General features: G+C 53.7%; 1 protein-coding gene across 1 annotated transcript; it reads right to left on the bottom strand.

Moving 5' to 3' along the window:
* Nucleotides 1-12,526: 12,526 nt before the first annotated feature.
* LOC117073495 (cytochrome c oxidase assembly protein COX19) lies at nt 12,527-18,686 on the bottom strand. Its single transcript, XM_033194437.1, has 3 exons — nt 18,519-18,686; nt 16,468-16,579; nt 12,527-12,626 (listed from the first exon to the last, which is right to left on the bottom strand). The coding sequence occupies exons 1-3, from the start codon at nt 18,598-18,600 to the stop codon at nt 12,548-12,550; spliced, it is 273 nt and encodes a 90-aa protein (XP_033050328.1). The 5' UTR covers nt 18,601-18,686; the 3' UTR covers nt 12,527-12,547.
* Nucleotides 18,687-20,432: the final 1,746 nt, after the last annotated feature.

Raw genomic sequence — 20,432 nt, 5'->3', positions numbered from 1 at the left:
GTAGCTGCCTCAGGGGAGGGGAAGGGAGGGGAGGGTGGGGAGGGGAGAGTGGTGAGGTTCACTTCCCTCTCCGCCCCGCACAGGGGCCAGGGCTCATTCAGTCCGATTATCTGTGCTTAGACAGCACCTCACATGATGGTGGAGAGTCAGTAGGCTGCCCTGCAGGCCAAGGAGGGGTCTTCCACGTCCAGGCTCAGCACGGGGGTGGGCCGCTCCTGGCTCTGCCTGCCTCATTTGTGGGGATGGGGGGTCGTGATGTTGGGCCCCCATGTGGCCGGCCCCCTTCTGGGTCGCCCACTGGCTGCAGCCTCCACCCTGTCCTCTGTGTCTGTGCCTTTGGCCTTGGGCAGACCCTCCTGGGCCTTCTGCCTGCTGTGGGGGCCCTGCCACCCTTCGGGCACCTGGAGTAGGAGCTCAGCAGCGCATGGATCCTAAGGAGCTCTGCTCAGGAAGGGCTTAAAGGAGACACAGGGATTCTCCAGAAACAGCCGCTGTGCCCCGAAATGCAGGGGACAGGGAAACACCACCCAGGACCAGAGGTGGTCTCGGCACCATTTTCCGGGAGTGGGGCTAGACCCGGAAACCCCTTCGGGAGCAGGGAGTCTGCAGGGACCTACTCGAGATGACAGGCCAGGGATGGGGGGTGCACAGGTTGCCTTATTGGGTTTTGGGGCATTTGAACATATCTTTTGCTTAGTTTTCCAAACAGAGATGGGGTCTGGCATGGAGAAAGGGGTCGTGGAGAGCCGTCCCCATAACCGAGGGGCTGGTGGCAGGTATGGATCTGGGCACTGCGCCTGGGGAGGGTCCTGCCATCCCCCATCCTCCCCTCCCCCGCGGGACAGCTGGGGTTGGCCTGACCGGTCCAGTCACAGCCCAGGCGTCCCCAGGTGCCATGTCTTGAAGCCTGGGACCAGCAGGGTCCTCTGGGGCCGGAATCACACACTTGGCATGGGGACGAGGCCCAGACTCGACACAGGACCCCAGGAGGCGCTCTCCTCCCCCAGCCCTGGCCCCTTTCAGTGTGACCATCGGGCAGTAAAGTTCACACCCAAATTGGTGCAACCTCAAGAAACAGTTACTTATAAAGAACTCATACAACTCAATAATAAAAAGGTGGCCGGGCGCGGTGGCTCAAGCCTGTAATCCCAGCACTTTGGGAGGCCGAGACGGGCGGATCACGAGGTCAGGCGATCGAGACCATCCTGGCTAACATGGTGAAACCCCGTCTCTACTAAAAAATACAAAAAACTAGCCGGGCGACGAGGCGGGCACCTGTAGTCCCAGCTACTCGGGAGGCTGAGGCAGGAGAATGGCGTAAACCTGGGAGGTGGAGCTTGCAGTGAGCTGAGATCCGGCCACAGCACTCCAGCCTGGGTGGCAGAGCAAGACTCCGTCTCAAAAATAATAATAATAATATAATAATAATAAAAAGGCAAGTGAACCAATTAAAAAAAAGGGCAAAGAATCTGAATACATGCTTCCCCAAGGAAGACACCCAGTCGCCGACAGGCACGGGAAATATTCAGCACCATTAGTTGTCAGGGAAACGCCAATCAAAACCACAACGAGACGCTCCACACCAGGATGCAGTGAAGACCTGGGGTGGTGGGGGGAGGCTAGGATTTACAAAGAGGAGCACTGGTGAGGATGGGGGAACCTGGGCCCTCCCACAGCCCTGCTGGGTGGAAGACGGTGCAGCCGCCCTGGAAAACAGGCTGGCATGGAGCTACCGTGGGACCCAGGAAATCCACTCCCCAGTATGCACCCGAGGACTGCAGAAAACACGTTCACACACACTCAGACACAAGTGTTCTCAGCAGCATCTTCTCCTTTTTTTTTTTTTTTGAGACGGAGTCTCGCTCTGTCATCCAGGCTGGAGTGCAATTGTGCAATTTTGGCTCACTGCAAGCTCCGCCTCCCAGGTTCACGCCATTCTCCTGCCTCAGCCTCCCGAGTAGCTGGGACTACAGATGCCCGCCACCACGCCCGGCTAATTTTTTATATTTTTAGTAGAGACGGGGTTTCACCGTGTTCGCCAGAATGGCCTCCATCTCCTGACCTTGTGATCCGCCCACCTCAGTCTCCCAAAGTGCTGGGATGACAGACGTGAGCCACCGCGCCCAGCCTTCTTTCTTTCTTTTTTTTTTTTTTTGAGACAGAGTCTTGCTCTGTCGCCCAGGCTGGAGTGCAGTGGCACAATCTTGGCTCACTGCAAGCTCCGCCTTCCGGGTTCCAGCAATTCTCTTGCCTCAGCCCCCTGAGTAGCTGGGATTACAGGTGCCTGCCACCACACATGGCTAATTTGTGTGTTTTTAATAGAGACGGGGGTTTCACCATGCTGGTCAGGCTGGTCTTGAACTCTTGACCTCGTGATCCACTCGCCTCGGCCTCCCCAAATTCTGGGATTACAGGGGTGAGCCACTGTGCCGGGCCTTATTATTTTTTCGAGATAAGGTCTTGCTCTGTCACCTAGGCTGGAGTACAGTGGTGCAATCATAGCTCACTGAAGCCTCAACCTCTTGGGCTCAAGTCAATCCTCCCTCCTGAGCCTCCTGAGTAGCTGGAGACACAGGTGTGTACCACCACGCCCAGCTAAATTTTGTGGGGGTTTTATTTGTAGAGACAGGGTCTTGCTATGTTGCCCAGGCAGGTGTTGAGCTCCTGGCTTCAGGTGATCCACATGCCTCAGCCTCTCAAAGTGCTGCGATTACAGGTGTGAGCCATCATTCCCAGCCACTGTTACTCAGGACAGTCCCAAATGCAAACAGCCCAAATGTCCACCAGCTGATGGGTGGATAAGCCAAGTGTGGTCTGTACGAGTGCGACTCAGCCATGAACACGCCACGACACAGGTGAAGCTTGAACACGCTGTGCTAAGTGACAGGAGCCAGGCACAGGGGGCAGATGGTGGGTGTGGTCACATGCAGAACGTGCCGTTTATGTGAGCCCTGTGCATGCATGTCCTCGTTCTAAAGGCTGTTTCTCTCATGTTTAAATAAGAATCAGCAGCTCCTCCTGCTTAGCTACATGGGCTGAACCCAAGAGGCCCCCTCTGCCCAGAGTGTAGGGTCCAGCCCTGTGAGGCTTAGCGGGTGTTCTCCCCGTGTGCAGAGATGAGAGATTGTAATAAATAAAGACACAAGACAAAGAGATGAAGACAAAGCAGCTGGGCCCAGGGAACCACTACCACCAAGATACGGAGACCGGCAGTGGCCCCGAACGGCTGGACACACTGATATTTACTGCATATAAGACAAGGGGGCAGGGTAAGGAGAGTGAATCTTCTAAGTGATTGACAAGGTGAAGCAAGTCACGTGATCGTGGGACAGGGGGCCCTTCTCTTTTAGGCAGCCAAAGCGGAGAGAGAAGGCAGCATACGTCAGCGTTTTCTTCTTTGCACTTATAAGAAAGATCAAAGGCTTTAAGACTTTCACTATTTCTTCTGCTGTCTTCTAAGAACTTCAAAGAGGAACCAGGAGTACGGGAGGAACATGAAAGTGGACAAGGAGCATGACCGTTGAAGCACAGCACCACAGGGAGGGGGCTAGGCCTCCAGAGGACTGTGGGCAGGCCTGGATCATATCCAGCCTTCCACAAGAAGCTGGTGGAGCAGAGCATTCCCTGACTCCTGCAAGGAAAGGAGACTCCCTTTCGTGGTCTGCTAAGTAACAGGTGCCTTCCCAGACACTGGCGTTACCGCTTGACCAAGGAGCCCTCAAGCGGCTCTTATGCGGGTGACAGAGGGCTCACCTCTTGCCTTCTAGGTCACTTCTCACCATGTCCGTTCAGCACCTGACCCTATACCCGCCGGTTAATCCTAGGTTACATCAGTAATGCAACAAAGAGTAATTCAATAATAAAATTGAATTATTAATAATGTTTATAATAGGCCGGGCGTGGTGGCTCAAGCCTGTAATCCCAGCACTTTGGGAGGCCGAGACGGGCGGATCACGAGGTCAGGAGATCAAGACCATCCTCTCTAACATGGTGAAACCCCGTCTCTACTAAAACATACAAAAAACTAGCCGGGCGAGGTGGCGACGCCTGTAGTCCCAGCTACTCGGGAGGCTGAGGCAGGAGAATGGCGTGAACCTGGGAGGCGGAGCTTGCAGTGAGCCAAGATCCAGCCACTGCACTCCAGCCTGGGCGACAGAGCGAGACTCTGTCTCAAATAAATAAATAAATAAATAATAATGTTTATAATAATGATTGATAATTGTCCATGATCATCCCTATATCTAATTTGTATTATGACTATTTTTATTCTATTTTCTTTATTATACTGAAACAGTTTGTGCCTTCAGTCTCTTGCCTCGGCACCTGGGTAATCCTCCGCCCATACCAGAGGCCACTCCAGTCCTCGGTGCCCAGGCAGGCTGATACCATATGTCTTTAGCAGACGGGGAGACTGAGGCTGAGTCACCCATCCTATGGGGGCTGTTGCAGGAATGACCCACAGGCCTGTCTGTGCCACAGTCAGGCTGGAGAAACCCCACAGCCTCACAGAGAGGGAGGCGTGGACGTGCGTCAGGAAAGGCGGACACAGCCTCAGACGGGGCTTGCCTTTCCCAGGGGCCCTGCCTGTGCCCCCTCCCTCCCTCTCACTCACCATCCCCCTCTGTCCATCCGCCCATAATCTATCTGTGCGACCTGTCATCTGTGTCTATGTGAACTGCCGTCTCTATGTTTATCTATCATCAAGCAGTCTCCCTGTCCTCTACCTCTGTCATCTGTGAATGATCCGTCACCACCATCATCTCTATCCATCATCTACACACCTATCCTCTCCCCGCACTTTCCTCCCCTCCCTGCCCCACCCCCCAGTGTGTTTAACACCCCTCTCACTCCCACCTGCAATGTGGGCCACAGCTGTCCCAGCCCATGCAGGACCCCTGTGGGCGAGGGGCTGCGGTTGTCCCAGCCCATGGAGGATGGTGGCCTGTGACCTCTGACGGGGTCACAGGAGGATGCAGCTTCTGCCTGGCCCCTCGCCCCTGCCCTGCCTCTCCATACACAGCAGGGGGCTTTGACTGTCCCAGCCCATGCAGGACCAATGTGGATGAGGGGCTGTGACTGTCCCAGGCCATGCAGGATGGTGGCCTGTGACTTCTGACACGGGGTCACAGGAGGATGCAGCTTCTGCCTGGCCTCTCACCCCTGTCCCACCTCCACGTACACAGCCGGGCCCCCCTGCAGCCTCCACACTGCAAAGGCCACGTGGACAGAGCCCAGGAACAGAGGGCAGAGCTCAGTGACTCCAGCCTCCTCACACCTGTATGTGAACCACCCGGCTGAGCCCAGCCAGCCTTAGAGCCATAGGGGTGGAAGCCGGAAGATGCTGTGTGAGTTTGGGATGGACTGTGACATAGTGACTGGTATCCGCACTGGTGGCCTCAGAGAATCCCAGCCGCCCCCCAGCCCCATGTCCAGGCCGCTCCCCTCAAAGAGAGGCCTCCATGAAGCAGGATCCCCACCCCAGCGGACGCCCATGAGGGCTGGGGCTTCCCACGTCTGCCCTGAGAAGAGCTGGGACCTCAGGGAGGGTCTGTGGCTCTGCTGCCCAAAGGGCCGCTACCTGGACCATCTTGCCTGGTCCCTATTGCAGCCTCCACAGGTGGGTAGACCCCTGCCCCGCCCAGGCTCTGGCTCAGCCCCTGCAGCCCCTCACTGAACCCCACACTTCATAGGCACCTGTCCTGTGCTGCCCTGATCTGGGCCACATCTGGAAACTGAGCTGGCAGGAGTGGTGGGGGTTAGTGGGCGGTTGAGGGTGGTGGCAGGCAGGTGGCCGTGGGGGCAGATGGTAGGAAGGGGCTGCCCAGTCAGGAAGGCCTGGGGCTTCAGGACGCACGACCCCGGCCCCAGCCTGTGGCTCCTGGAGCAGAGGTCTAGCTGCACAAACCACCATCCCTGCCCCAGCTGACAGCTATGCACCTGGCTCTGCCTCTGCAGGTGACCCTCGAGGGTGCCGTGGTGCTGCTGCTGTCCATCCATCAGGGGCCACCCCCACCACAGTGCTTCTGCTTCCTCGAAGGTCATGCAGCCCCTGCAGGCTAAGGGGGGTGGGCTCTGTCCGGCCCTGTCTGGCGGGCAGCCCCACAGACCAACCCCAGTACCCCCAGTCATGACCCCAGCTCCCCCGCTCTTCAGAGTGGACGAGTAGGCTGCCAGCCTCCCCTCCGAGCACGGACACCTGTCGAGGTGCACAACCGTCCAGAGCCAGGGGGGGCTGGGGCCCCTCCCACCAGAGGGAACTGCTGCCGCCCCAGGCCAAGCCTGAGCCACCCACATGCCTCACAACCAGGTGTGGGGGCAGAACAATGTCCCTGAAGATGTTTGTGTCCCAGTCCCTGGGACCTGTGAACATGGTGCTTGCATGGCAGATAGGGTTGTTTGGGACCAAGATGGGGATGGTCCGGGATTAGCAGGACCCCGTGCAGTTCTAAGGGTCCTGAGAGGGAGGCAGGAGGTCAGAGCTGGAGAGACAGGAGCACACAGGCAGGGGTCGGAGGGATCGGAAGGGGCTGCACTGCCCACTTCAGGTTGGACCAAGTCCCAGCCCTGACTGAGGTACTTCGAGGCCAGAGCCTGCCAAGGGAACACATCGCTGTTGGGCTTTTTTTTTTTTTGAGATAGAGTCTTGTTTTGTTGCCCAGGCTGGAGTGGAGTGCAGTGGCACGATCTCGGCTCACTGCAACCTCCACCTCCTGGGTTCAAGCGATTCTTCTGCCTCAGCCTCTGGAGTAGCTGGGACTACAGGCACCCGCCAACACACCTGGCTAATGTTCGTATTTTTAAGAGATGGGGTTTCACCATATTGACCAGGCTGGTCTTCATCTCCTGACCTCGTGATCTGCCTGCCTCGGCCTCCCAAAGTGCTGGGATTACAGGCGTGAGCCACTGTGCCTAGCCTCTGCTGAGCTATTTATAATTTGAGAGAGGGTCTTGCTCTGCCTCCCAGGCTTAAGTGCAGTGGTGCCATCATAGCGCACGGCAGCCTCTATCTCCCAGGCTCAAGCGATCCTCCTGCCTCAGCCTCCTGAGTAGCTGGGACTACAGGTGCGCACCACCACACCAGGGTAATTTAAAAACAATTTTTTTTTGGTAGAGATAGGGTTTCACTACGTTGCCAGGGCTGGCCTCAAATTTCTGGCCTCAGGCGATCATCCCACCTTGGCTTCCCAAACTGCCGGGATGACAGGCGTGGGCCACCCTGTCTGGCCTGGGCCCCTTGTAGACTCTGCTCTGGAATAGTAATGCTTGCGGTGCTTTAAGCCACTGGGCTTACAGTAATCTGTTAGTGTGGCCAGAGGAACCGACACAGGAAGCTTCAGGAAGAAGGCAGTTTGCCTTGCTCCTAGGGCCTGGGTGGAACAGGGCCAGCGATGAATTCCGGTACAAGGCCTGTGCACACGAGACCCCGCACATCAGCTCTGGGGCTGCAGCCCCGACCCTGGGGGGCTCCAGGCCTCCAGGTCATACCTCCCCTCCTGGGAAGCAACACCGGGGCGGGCCTGGGACCACGCCACCTCTGGTTTACCTCACCCCAAGGGGAACGCTTGGAAAACGTTCTGGAAATTGTCTTTGGGAGCCTTTTAATAATGTGGCCAGCTTATCATGATAAGCGTATATGAGAAGTAAAATGCATTCTGCACACGACAGATGATGAACTACCCAAAATATCTTGTGAGAAGCTCTGGCAGGAACAACAGGGTGTCTGGATTCTTAAGCACAGCACATTCAGCAGCCAGACCCAGAAAATCAGAGGCAGCATCGGGACGCTACTGCGCGTTTGTAAGGAGTCAGGCTGTCCACACAATGGCGCTATTTTGGGACTTGGGCTTCTCAGCCTGTGACCTGCTGAAACCATTCACGCCGGCATTATCCCTATTGGAAACTCTTTGAAGTTATTTCAAAATGAGAATCGACTCAATCTATTCCACTACAGTTTCATACAAAGCATATTTTTTCTCATTTCAAAATAATTTCAGACTTCCAGAAAGTTCCAAAAATAGGACAGTGTGTATACCCAGTTCCCCAAATAACATCTTACATAACACTGGGCGAGCGCTGGCAGTCACTTCGCAGAAGGCCCCTCGGTCTGGGTCTGTGTCTGATGTCTCCTTGGGATTACATTCAGGTCATGCAGTTGGGCAAGAGAAACAGAGGTGACACCAGAGGTGACACGGTGCTCTCAGTGACGTCACCAGGTCAGTGTCGCCTGTGCGGCTCGCTCCCGGCAGTGATGGCTGGGTCAGGGGGGCCTCCGCTGCTCTGCTGTGATGTGACCACTGTCTCCTTGGAGGGAGTACACATCTCAAGGGAAGGTTTCTCAAGACTCAGCAGACACCTGCTTCACACCACACCTCACCACCCTCTTCGTGTCAACTGAGGGTTCTTTTTTTTTTTTTGAGACAGTTCTGTCGCCCACGCTGGAGGGCGGTGGCACAACCTCAGCTCACTGCAACCTCCACCTCCTGGTTTAAGCGATTCTCCCACCTCAGCCTCCCAAGTAGCTGGGATTACAGACATGCGCCACCAGTCCCGGCTAATTTTTGTATTTTTAGTAGAGACAGGGTTTCTCCATGTTGGCTAGGCTGGTCTCAAACTCCTGGCCTCAAGTGATCTGCCTGCCTCGGTCTCCCAAAGTGTTGGGATTATAGATGTGAGCCACCACGCCTGGCCCACTGAGGGTTGTAATCTGCACCCGTCGCCACTGTGGTTTCTGCAATAGTGATTTCCTGTTCCCAAAATTTCTTCTACATTAGAATTAATAAGACAGACCTGGCCCTCCCCTCATTGATACCCAATTACTTACTTTGTATAGACTAGTGGATATCAATTTATTCTGTGGGCTACAGCCCATTACAATAATTAATTTTCTTTCTTTCTTCTTCTTCTTTTTTTTTTTTTTGTGAGACAGGGTCCCGCTTTGTTGCCCAGGCTGCAGAGCAGTGGTATCATCGTGGCTCAGTGCAGACTTAACCTCTGGCTCACGTGATCCTCCCACCTCAGCCTCCTGAGTATCTGGGACTACAGGCGGGTGACACCACACACAGCTGATTTTTCTTTTCTTTTTTTTTTTTGAGACGGAGTCTGGCTCTGTTGCCCAGGCTGGAGTGCAGTGGCCGGATCTCAGCTCACTGCAAGCTCTGCCTCCCGGGTTCACACCATTCTCCTGCCTCAGGCTCCCGAGTAGCTGGGACTACAGGCGCCCGCCACCTCGCCTGGCTAGTTTTTTGTATTTTTTTTATTAGAGACGGGGTTTCACCGTGTTAGCCAGGATGGTCTTGATCTCCTGACCTCATGATCCGCCCGTCTCGGCCTCCCAAAGTGGTGGGATTACAGGCATGAGCCACCGCGCCCAGCTGATTTTTCTTATGTTTTGTAGAGACAGGTTTCACCACGTCGCTCAGGCTGGTCTCGAACTCCTGGCCTCAAGTGGTGCTCCCACCTTGGCCTCCTACAGTGCAGGGATTGCAGGCGTGAGCCACTGCGCCCAGCCTGTTTATTTTCATGCTCAACTCCTGGCCTCAAGCAGTCCTCCCCCCTCGGCCTCACAGCATGCTGGAATTGCAGGCGTGAGCCGCGGGGCCCGGCCTGTTTATTTTCATGCTCAAATTGCCCCAGGTTGGCCCTCGTGTGCTCCTTCCCATCCCCCAGTATTATTTCAACAAGTCCCTTCATGTCAGCAATTCTTCACTCTCTGGCTTATCCAATACCTTCTCTGGCCTGGCCCTGGTTCCTTTGGTTAGAGAATGGTATCAGGGCCGAGACCCTGAGTGCAGGGGTCGCTGCGTTCAGGCCCTCAGGGCAGAGCCGGGAAGCATTTGTGCACAGCCCCTCACAATAGTTCCCTTTACACATGGTTTCAGTTACCCATGGTCAGCCACAATACAAAAATACTAAGTAGAAAATTCCAGAAACAAACCATTCATGAGTTTTCAATTCCGTGCTGTTCTGAGCAGCTGTCCTGCCGGGACATGAACCCTTCCTCTGTCCAGCATTCCAGGCTGTCCACGCCACCCTGCCTGCCAGGCACTCAGTAGCCATCTTGGTGATCAGACCTACCGTCACGGTGATGCGGTGCTTGGGTCCAAGAAGTCTTTATTTTACTTAATAATGGCCCCAAAGCACAAGAGTGGTGATGCAGGCGACTTGGACATACCAGAGAAGCTGCCAAGCGCTTCCTTTAAGGAAAAAGGTGGAAACTTCTGACCTAAAAGAAAAACAGCCATATGCCGAGGTTGCTGAGATCTTCCGTAAGAACACAGCTCCGACCTGTGACATTTTGAAGAGGAAGCAGAAAGTTCTGTCAGTTTTGCTGTCACACCTCTGACTTGATCACAGGTACGTACAGGAAACAACACAGGACAGGATTCGGGACTATCCGCGACTTCAGGTATCCGATGGGGTCTCAGAGAATACCCTGGGCAGGCGAGGGCGATCACTCTATTTCTCTATCCGGGTACCTCTGTATGTTAGAAAAGCAGGAGCTCAATACACCTGGCTTTTATCATCCACAATGTACTTCTACTTTTTTCCATCTCAGAATACAGCTTCGGAATCGTCCATGGAAAAAAGAAATGTACTCCCCAGAGTACAGGATCTGTCCTGTCTCTCCCAGCTTTGGTCAACAGTCTTCTCCACACTCCCGATGGGTCAGAGTGCGGCGCAAAGAGGAAGGCCCTGGCCCTGGAGCACTCATCGGCAAGTCAGAGTGTGCTGCAAGGGAAGAGGCAGGCCCCAGCCCCGGCCGAGCGCTCCCGACGGTGGGTCAGAGCGCGGTGCGAAGACGCCCCGGCCTGGGCCCAGGCGCTCCATGGGCACGGCCTGTTGTGTTCCCCTCATATCCTGGTTCATTTACTTCTTGAGCATGTGAAACCCTCTGCCATGACAGCCAGAACTCCACTCCCAGGGGTGCTCGGAGGGGCTCGCGGCCGGCCATGCCCATCAGCTCCGGCTCCTCCTTCTGGGGTTCTCCTTTGTAGCTTCCTATGTCCCTGTCTCCACTTCACAGTAAGCTCACACCACACAGCCGCACCGCGTCGGCCAGCTCATGGCACGTGGCCGCACCATGTCAGCATGGACTCCATGGTGGCTGCGTCACGGCTCCCACATGCTGTGAGGACACTGGGGTTGCCACAAACAGTGCTGGGGCAACCCTGTGCCTACACAAAATATTCTGATAACAAACAAGACTTTTCAAACTAGCGGTGATATGTTAATATGTCTGCAGCACTTAGAGGCCTGACAGAGAGCAGACACGGGATAGTGACAGCTGCAGCAGAAGCAAGTCGTAGAACCCATGGGTGCAGGGACACAGGGTTGGGTGGGCCCAGTCGCAATAGGTACTCAGTTCTGTGGGGAGGGGGGGACATGTTTAACCACAAAAGGGCCACCACTGCAGGACAGAAACAGAAGGCCTTCGCTGCAGAGAACTGGAGATGGGCTGAGCAGCCTTAGCCACCCACAGGCAGGAGGGGCGAGGGCAGCCTGTTTCCTGGAGCCCAAGGTCAGCCAGGTTGGTGGCCCCACCTGCCAGGGCTTGGAGACAGCCACTGCCAGGGTTGCCAGAGAGGACGTGACCCAGATCCTCCCACCCCATCTACTGCCACCGTCCTCCTCTGACCAGACAGGAGCCAGCCCCTTTGCAACAACGCCTGGGAAGGGGACAGGTCTGGCTGAGGCCCCAGATGTGCAAACACCTGCGTTCCATCCACAGGTTTGGGCCCCGGCTGGCTTGATGTACTGGGTGTACACGGGCTGGGTTTCCATGACCCACAGGCAACTCTGGCGTAGACGGGCTGCGAACATGTGCCAGGGATCTCAGGCAGAGCTGACTGGCACAGAAGACAGCTGGTGCGAGCCTGTAAATGGACTCAGGTTCTCTTTTTCTGTTAAAATATAGGAGTTACTGAAATTAAATACCCAGCTTTATAAATATGGTCTGATACAAATCAGAAAATGACCCTTTGATCATGAAGCTACTTGGTATTCAGGCAAAACCAGAAAGAATCGAGAAGTCAAATCCATCCAAAGCCAGAAGGTTCTCACTTCCTACTCTGTGTTCCACTTTTTTTTTTTTTCTTTCTTTAAGGAAATAAACCGGCATATACGAATACAAACACGAAAACATCCTGCTAGGGAATGGTGATTTCCTGATGATATCTGTGTTCAGAAGGGACTGAAATTTATGCACATTTACCTGTTTGAACTCAGAAAGTATGAGAGGACTGCAACATAAAATCGCCCCATACAAGAGGGCCCCGGCCTCGAAGACAAGGGCCTTGCCCCACGCTCCCCTCCCTCCCAGCCTTGCAGGCAACGCCGTCCCACTCAGGGGCTCAGTGCAGAAACACCCTCCTAACGGAAAACTGGACGCCACTTCCCTACCCAGGAGACGCCCCCACAGGGGTGGAGCCTCTATTTGAAGCCCATTTCTAAGGACACCACACGCAGACCTTCACCGACCTAAGAGGCAGGATGATGACCTCCGTCCCGAGAGACCACTGAACACGGCCTAGGGGTTTCTCATCAAAATTCATTTTTTTGCCTCTGATTTTCCACCAATCAAGTCTCCAAATCCCAGTTTCTCCAATGGTTCTTGTAGCATCAATTTTCTAAAAGAAAAAGAGAAAGCTGTCAGGGCGGGAGGTGGAGAGAGGACGAGAGGGGCCCTTGCAGGCCCTGGCTTCTCACCACAAACCGGGGGTCCTGCCACCCCTATCTACATCCTGGGAGACAGGCCCCTCGGCCTCGGCCCCCGTGCCTGGCGCCTTCCCCAGTGGGCAGAGTCAACCGGGCAATGAGGACATGACCACTTAGAGACATCCCAGGGCCTAAGGCCTGGGGCCTCCTGGGATGCCCACGAGGGGCAGCTGCGCCCGCTGCCCCCAGCACACACCACTTCCCACGTTCTGGTAAAAGATGTATCTGGGCAACAGCTTCAGGCTGACCTCTCAGACTTGCGTTTATTGGCAGAATAATGACCCCTAAAGATGTTCACGCCCTAATCCCTGGAACCTCTGCTCGCCACCTTCCATGGCACCCTGGCAGGGGAGACCTCAGGTTGCCATCCGCCCAGGCGGAACTGAGACGGAGGTCGACAGTTATCTGATTTTTTTTTTTTTTTTTTAGAGACAGGGTCTCACTTTGTCTCCTGGGCTGGGATGCAGTGGTGCAATCAGTGGTTCAAGTTCACTGCAGCCTTGAACTCCTGGGCTCAAGTGATCCTCCCGCCTCAGCCTCCTGGGTAGTTGAGACTGCAGATGTATGCCACCACGCACGGCTAAGTTTTTTTTTTTTTTTTTTTTTTCCCAGAGACAGTCTCGCTCTATTGCCCAGGCTGGAGGGCAGTGATGCAATCTCGGCTCACTGCAGCCTCTGCCTCCCAGGTCCAAGTGATTCTTGCGCCTCAGCCTCCTGAGTAGCTGAGACTACAGGTGCACATCACCACGCCCGGCTAATTCCTGTAGTTTTAGTAGAGACAGGGTCTCACCATATGGGTCAGGCTGGTCTTGAACTCCTGACCTCATGTGATCATCCACCTCAGCCTCCCAAAGTGCTGGGATTATAGGCATGAGCCATCGTGCCCGGCCAGCTTATTATTATTATTTTTTTTGAGACAGAGTCCTACTCTGTTGCCTAGGCTGGAGTACAGTGGCATGATCTCGGCTTACTACAACCTCCACCTCCCAGGTTCAGGCAATTCTCCCTGCCTCAGCCTCCCAAGTGGCTGGGATTACAGGCGCCTGCCACCATGCCTGGCTAATTTTTACATTTTTAGTAGAGATGGGGTCTCACCATTTGGTTAGGCTGGTCTTGAACCCCTGACCTCAAGTGATCTGCCCACCTTGGCCTCCCAAAGTGTTGGAATTACAGACATGAGCCACTGCACCCAGCCAGCTAATTTTTTAAGACATTTTTTGTAGATACAGGGTTTCACTATGTTGCCCAGGCTGGTCTTGAACTCCTGAGCTCAGGTGATTCTCCTGCTTGGCCTCCCAGAGTGCTGGGGCTACAGACGTCAGCCACCACACCTGGCCAAAGTAATTCCCAGCTGTTTATTGCAGTGCAGCCATCTCAGCGACGTGAAATTCACGACTCAGCATGACTTTTTATGGGCCCCACACTCTTCAGGACAATAGTAACGATCATGTGAACTCACACACACACGGTGACATGCCCCCAATCCTGCTGCGTGCTTTATAGGAATGGCCTCCTTTACCCTCCCCACAACCCAGCCAGGAGGCCCAGCCACCATCCCATGAGGCCCCCACACACTCTGTGCTGCCGGCAGCGGGTGAGGCTGCTCCACCAGGGTGTCTGTGTGACCCCCGGTGCCTAATCCCCAGGACAGGACGCGAACTTCTAAATCACTGCAGAGGCTTGAGATCTTAGACCACGGTGGTCATCTAAAACACAACTATATTTTCACATCAGGCTAACATGATCCAAGTCCTCACAAGACAACTTTTTAAAAGTTTATTTTATATAAACTTAAAGTTTAAAGTTTATATAAAATAAACTTAAAAGTTTAAAGTTTATTTTTAAAGTTTATTATTTTAAAGTTTAAAGTTTAGTTTAAAGTTTATTAAAGTGAACTTTTAAAAAATCTATAGTGGTCCATTTTCTAAAACAGACGCACACAGAGGTGGGAGTAAAGTCATGTCTGGGATTTTAGCACAGAAGGAAAAAGGAAGAAAAGAAACGGCTAAAAACAGGGTGGGTGCCAGTTACGGGAGGCAGATTATCCTCAACTTCTGTATGTTTGATGATTTTCATGAACAAATAACCAATCAAAATTCTACAGTAAAAATAACTGAACTTACAGAAGGAGCAGGATTTTTAAAAAGAAAAAGGAAAAAAAAAAGGCCAGGCGCGGTGCTCACACCTGTAATCCCAGCACTTTGGGAGGCCAAGGCAGGTGGATCACGAGGTCAGGAGATTGAGACCATCCTGGCTAACACGGTGAAACCCCATCTCTACTAAAAATAAAAAAAATTAGCTGGGCGTGGTGGCGGGAGCCTATAGTCCCAGCTACTCGGGAGGCTGAGGCAGGAGAGTGGTGGGAACCCGGAGGCGGAGCTTGCAGTGAGCTGAGATCGCGCAGCTGCACTCCAGCCTGGGCGACTGAGACTCCGTCTCAAAAAAAATAAAAATAAAAATAAAAAAACAATGAAATCAGAAACACGTGCCCTGCACATTTGCCTAAACATCGCCTGGCCAATCGCGAGGCCACCTGAGGCACTGCCCCTGGCTCCCTTCCTCCCCGCTGTCCTCAGGAGTCTCAAGGGGAAGCTGAGCATGAGGCAGGAGACCTGCTCACACCCTCACATGAACAGAGCCCAATTCACATGGTCTCTAAAGCTTGGCAGCGCCATGGAGAAATTCTCAGTTCCAGTTTTCTAAAGATGCATTAATTTCAGACTAATTTAAACATGTGGCTCCAGCCAGCGTGCTACTTATGAACAATTAGAGATGGTAAGAGACAGACTCAGTGGGGTCCTTGGACAAATGTGAGCCCTGGAAGTGCCTGAGCAACAGCCCCAAAGGCAGAATGTAGCCTCACTGGAGGTCCACACCGCTGAGAAGGCCCATCATCCTTACGGCCCCAAATGTCCACACGAATAACCCCGAACACACCTGTGTGGCCTGAAAGGCACAACGGAGTTTTGCTTTGAGGGAAATGTCTGAGTATGTGATGGGAAAATGAAAAGAACTCAAAGTGGATGGTGAATTGCCAACCTGTCTTCAGCAGAGACACAGCTGTCTCAAGACTGAAATGCTTAGTGAGCTAATCATGGCCTCGAAAAGCAAAAATAAAAGCTCCCGCCACCATCATATAATTACATGCTACGTGCTTTTTTTGCATAAGGATTAGGACAGATCTTATTTTAAGTAAAAGCTGTGGGGATCATAGCTACAAACGCGTTAGTTTTGTTTAAAAGTGAGCTTTGGTGAGTTCTGGTTACGAAAGGAAGAACCATTCATCTTTCATCATTTCTTGAATAGTCTCTTGTCCTCCCTGTCACATTCCAAACAACACTAAGTGGAGCAAAACAACCCAGTGCATATTTTTAACGTCTGAGAATGCAAAAGAAAGAAACTGTCTACCCACGACCTTCAATCTTTTGACTCGGTCAGCATTTTTATGATGCACGATTTTGAAACCTTAATGACAGGTCGGTAGCAACCAAATGTGGAAAGAAAATGCTCTCAGGAATGCAATGATGTATAACGCTATCGCTCAAGAAGAGGTTCCCAAGATTGGGAAACAGCTTTTGGTACAATTTCATCTGATAAGCCTCCATTTCAAGGACAAACAATTCTATAGTCCTGAAAAACACTAGCTGAATCCCAGGCCTGAAAAAGACACACCGTGATGCCTGAATTCAGGAAAAAAACAAGTTTTAATTGGAGTAGTGGGAGATGGAAGTCATAACGCTTAGCTGTACTTACCTCTCCATCCTGCATTCTAAATATTCTTTGGATTCATTTCTGCACAAAGCATTTTCAAAATGATTGTCATAAAGACACTTCATGAATTTCTCTTTAAAGCTTTTACATTCACCTAGAATGAGAAAGAAAACAGCATGTTCGTTTCAAAGTGAAACATGAGACAACCACACAACAGCCTTAATAAGAGCTGTGCTGCTTTTCCTTTCAAAACTTGTTTCATCAGGCTGGGCGTGGTGGCTCACACTTGTAATCCCAGCACTCTGAGGGGATCGCCTGACCCCAGGAGTTTGAGACCAGCCTGGGCAACATAGTGAGATCCCCCCATATCTCTACCGAAAAAACCTTAAAAGTTAGCTAGGTGTGGCACATGTCTGTGGTTCCAGCTACTCAGGAGGCTGAGGCAGGAGGATCGTTTGAGCAAAGGAGTTCAAGGTTGCAGTGAGCTATGACCACGGCACTGCACTCCAGCCTGGGCAGGAGATCAAGACCTTGTCTCTTAAAAATAATCCAGGCTGGGAGCAGTGGCTCACGCCTGTAATCCTAGTGCTTTGGGAGGCAGAGGTGGGTGGATCACCTGAGGTCAGGAGTTCAAGACCAGCTTGGCTGACTTGGTGAAATCCCATCTCTACTAAAAATACAAAAATTAGCCGGGCGTGGTGGCGGGTGTCTGTAGTCCCAGCTACTCGGGAGGCTGAGGCAGGAGAATCGCTTGAACCCGGGAGGCAGAGGTTGCAGTGAGTCGCGATCATGCCACTGCACTCCAGCCTGGGTGACAAGAGTGAAACTCCATTTCAAAAATAAATAAATAATCCAGCCTGGGCAACATGGGGAAACCCTATCTCTAAAATAAATAAACAATTAAATAAATAAACAAATAAATAAAATCATTAGCTGGGTGTGGTGCTGTACACCTATAGTCCCAGCCACTCTAGAGGCTGAGAAGGGAGACTCCCCTGAGCCCAGAAACGAAGGAGGCCGAGGCTTCGGTGAGCTATAATTGCACCACTGCACTCCAGCCTAAGCAACAGAGTGAGACCCTGTCTCAAAACAAAAGCAAACAAACCCAAACCTGTTTCCTTCAGAAACATGCTGAAAACAACACTGGAAAAAACTCACAATGTGGTAATCTTCAGCCCAGTACAAGGTTAAGGTGCAAGCTAGGTGATGGTCCCAGAAGGGTGCGGGGTAAAAAGTCATTTTTGCTGTGTTTGAAAATGTCACAATAAAATGTTGGGAAAAAAACAGTGATTCACAGATCGTTTTTCTTTTCTTTTCTTTTCTTTCTTTTTTTTTTTTTTGGGACGTTGTCTCACTCTGTCGGCCAGGCTGGAGTGCAGTGGCCCGAACTCGGTTCACTGCAACCTCCGCCTCCCGGTTCAATCGATTCTCCTGCCTCAGCCTTCCGAGTAGCTGGGACTACAGGAGAGCCACATCACACCCGACTAATTTTTATATTTTTAGTAGAGACGGGGTTTCCCCATGTTGGGCAGGCTGGTTTCGAACTCCTGATCTTAAGTGATCCGCCCATCTCGGCCTCCCAAAGGGCTAGGATCACAGGCGTGAGCCACCGCGCCCAGCCCACGGATCCTTTTTCGAAGCCTTCATGTCCATGGAGGCAATTTAACGGCTAACCCCACACCGGAATCCGGCCAAAACCATTGAGAGATCAGCAGCACTTTGGAGCTTTGCAGCAGACACGCCAGGCACCGTCTAAGCCTCGTTTGCAGCTGCGGGCTTCGTGGCCGCCGAATGTCCCGCTCTGCAAACCCGGGGCACAGACAGCTCACCGGGTGAAGCAGGGCGGAGCCGGGGACTCGGAACCCGACGCAAGGAGTCGGTGTCGCTGTCCTCGTCACGGCGGCCACGGTCCTGCCAGCTCCCACCTGCAGGGTCCATGCCGCAGCAGTGACCCGGGGCTGGGGCGGGGGGGGGGCTGCCTCAGTTTCCCCGCCTGCACCGTGCCAGATGCCGGCACCCCATGGAGCTCCGCGCTGGGCCGCGACCCAGATCCCCCATCCCAGACCCCTGTCCACCGACCTTCCGCCGCTCACCTAAGTGATCCAGTGGGAAGCTGCCCTTGTCCGGGGGCCGCGGCTGGAAGCTCTTGGTCCCGAAATTCATAGCGGTCGACATCTTGGCCACGCCGGAGTCTGCGTGTGCCTTGCGAGCGTACGCAGGGCGGCCGGCGGAGCGCCGAGCAGGTACCCTCGGGAGCGCCGAGCACGTCGAGCAGGCCCCGTCCCCGCCCCTTGCCCAGGCCCGGCCCACCCCCTGCCCAGGCCCGGCCCCGCCCCCTGCCCAGGCCCGGCCCCGCCCCCTCGGACTCACGAAGCTCCTGAGCCCCGGTGGGCGCTGCCCCGGCTCTCCCGTCCCCTGGGACCCTCGCAGCAGTCGGTAGCAGAATCAGCTTTTGGAATGAGGGAGAAACCGAAACCCAGAAAGGTTCAGCGAATTGCCCAAGGACACATAGCGGTGCCGGGTGTCTCTGCATCCCGGGTGTCTGCCGGGGCCTCGATTTCCCCATCGCACAGAGGCCTCATCACCAGGCCCATCCGGGGAGGAAGGCGGCACCGGAAGGACGGGAGAGCGTGTGGACTGGCTGCCTGCGACTGCTGGAGCCAGGTGCCACCACCGAGCAGCTTCAACAACAGGAAGGTGCTCTCAGTCCTGGGGCCCGGAGTCCAAGCAGTGGGCAGGGTGGGGCCCTGGGGACAGTCCCAGGCCTGCCTCCCAGCTTCTGGGGGCCGCCAGTCTCTGATGTTCCTCGGCTTGCAGAAGCACCACCTGGTCTTGGCCTCTACGTTCCCATGGTGTCCTGTGTTGTGTCCAAATTTCCTATTTTTATTTATTTCTTTGAGACAGTGTCTTGCTCTGTTGCCCAGACTGGAGTGCAGTGGCGCGATCACGACTCACTGCAGCCTCCACCTCCTGGGCTCAGCAATCCTCTCGCCCCAGCCTCCTGAGTAGCTGGGACTACAGGTACACACCACCACACCAGACTAATTTTTGTATTTTTTGTATAGATAGAGTCTCCCTATGTTGCCCAGGCTGGTCCTTAACTCCTGGGCTCAGGCAATCCTCCTGCCTCAGCCTCCCAAAATGCTGGGATTACAGACATGAGCCACCATTCCCAACTTAAATTTCCTCTTTTTACAAGGATAGCAGTCATGTTGGGTTAGGGCCTACCCCAGTAACTTCATCTTAACTAATTACATCAGCAGCAACCCTATTTCTTTGTTTTGTTTTTTTAAGATGGAGTCTCTCTCTTGTTGCCCAGGCTGGAGTACAGTGGCTCGATCTTGGCTCCCTGCAACCTCCACCTCCCAGGTTAAAGCAATTCTCCTGCCTCAGCCTCCCAAGTAGCTGGGATTACAGGCGCCACCACACCTGGCTTTTTTTTTTTTCTGAGACAGAGTCTTGCTTTGTAACCCAGACATGAGTGAAATGGCGCAATCTCTGCTCACTGCAACCTCCACTTCCCGAGTTCAAGCGATTCTCCTGCCTCAGCCTCCTGAGTAGCTGGGATTACAGGCATGCGCCACCACACTCAGCTAATTTTTTTGTATTTTTAGTAGAGATGGGGTTTCACCATGTGGCCCAGGCTGGTCTTGAACTCCCGACCTCAAGTGATCCGCCCACCTCAGCCTCCCAAAGGGCTGGGATTACAGGTGTGAGCCACCGCCTGTAAAGTGGTGAGGCACCTATTTCCAAAGCAAAGGTCACATCCTAAGGTCCTGGTGGCTAGGACTTCACCATATGAATGGGGGACGGGGTAGTTGCAACTCAACCTAGGACAGAATGAAAGTGTATTGTAAGTGGTAAGGCCCGGGCCTGGCATTTGCGTGTTGATGTTACCATGGCAACAGCACTCCTGGGAAAGGGCTCAGTGAAGACCCCAGCTTCCACCTGCGTAGTCTCTACCAGCCCCGAACCTGTCCTGGCCACGAGGAAGTCGAACACTGGCC

This window comes from Trachypithecus francoisi, unplaced genomic scaffold, assembly GCF_009764315.1.
Source record: "Trachypithecus francoisi isolate TF-2019V2 unplaced genomic scaffold, Tfra_2.0 Lachesis_group4, whole genome shotgun sequence".
Taxonomy (NCBI): domain Eukaryota; kingdom Metazoa; phylum Chordata; class Mammalia; order Primates; family Cercopithecidae; genus Trachypithecus; species Trachypithecus francoisi.
Note: the sequence above shows the minus strand (reverse complement) of the source record. Positions and strands in the feature narration are given on the sequence as shown.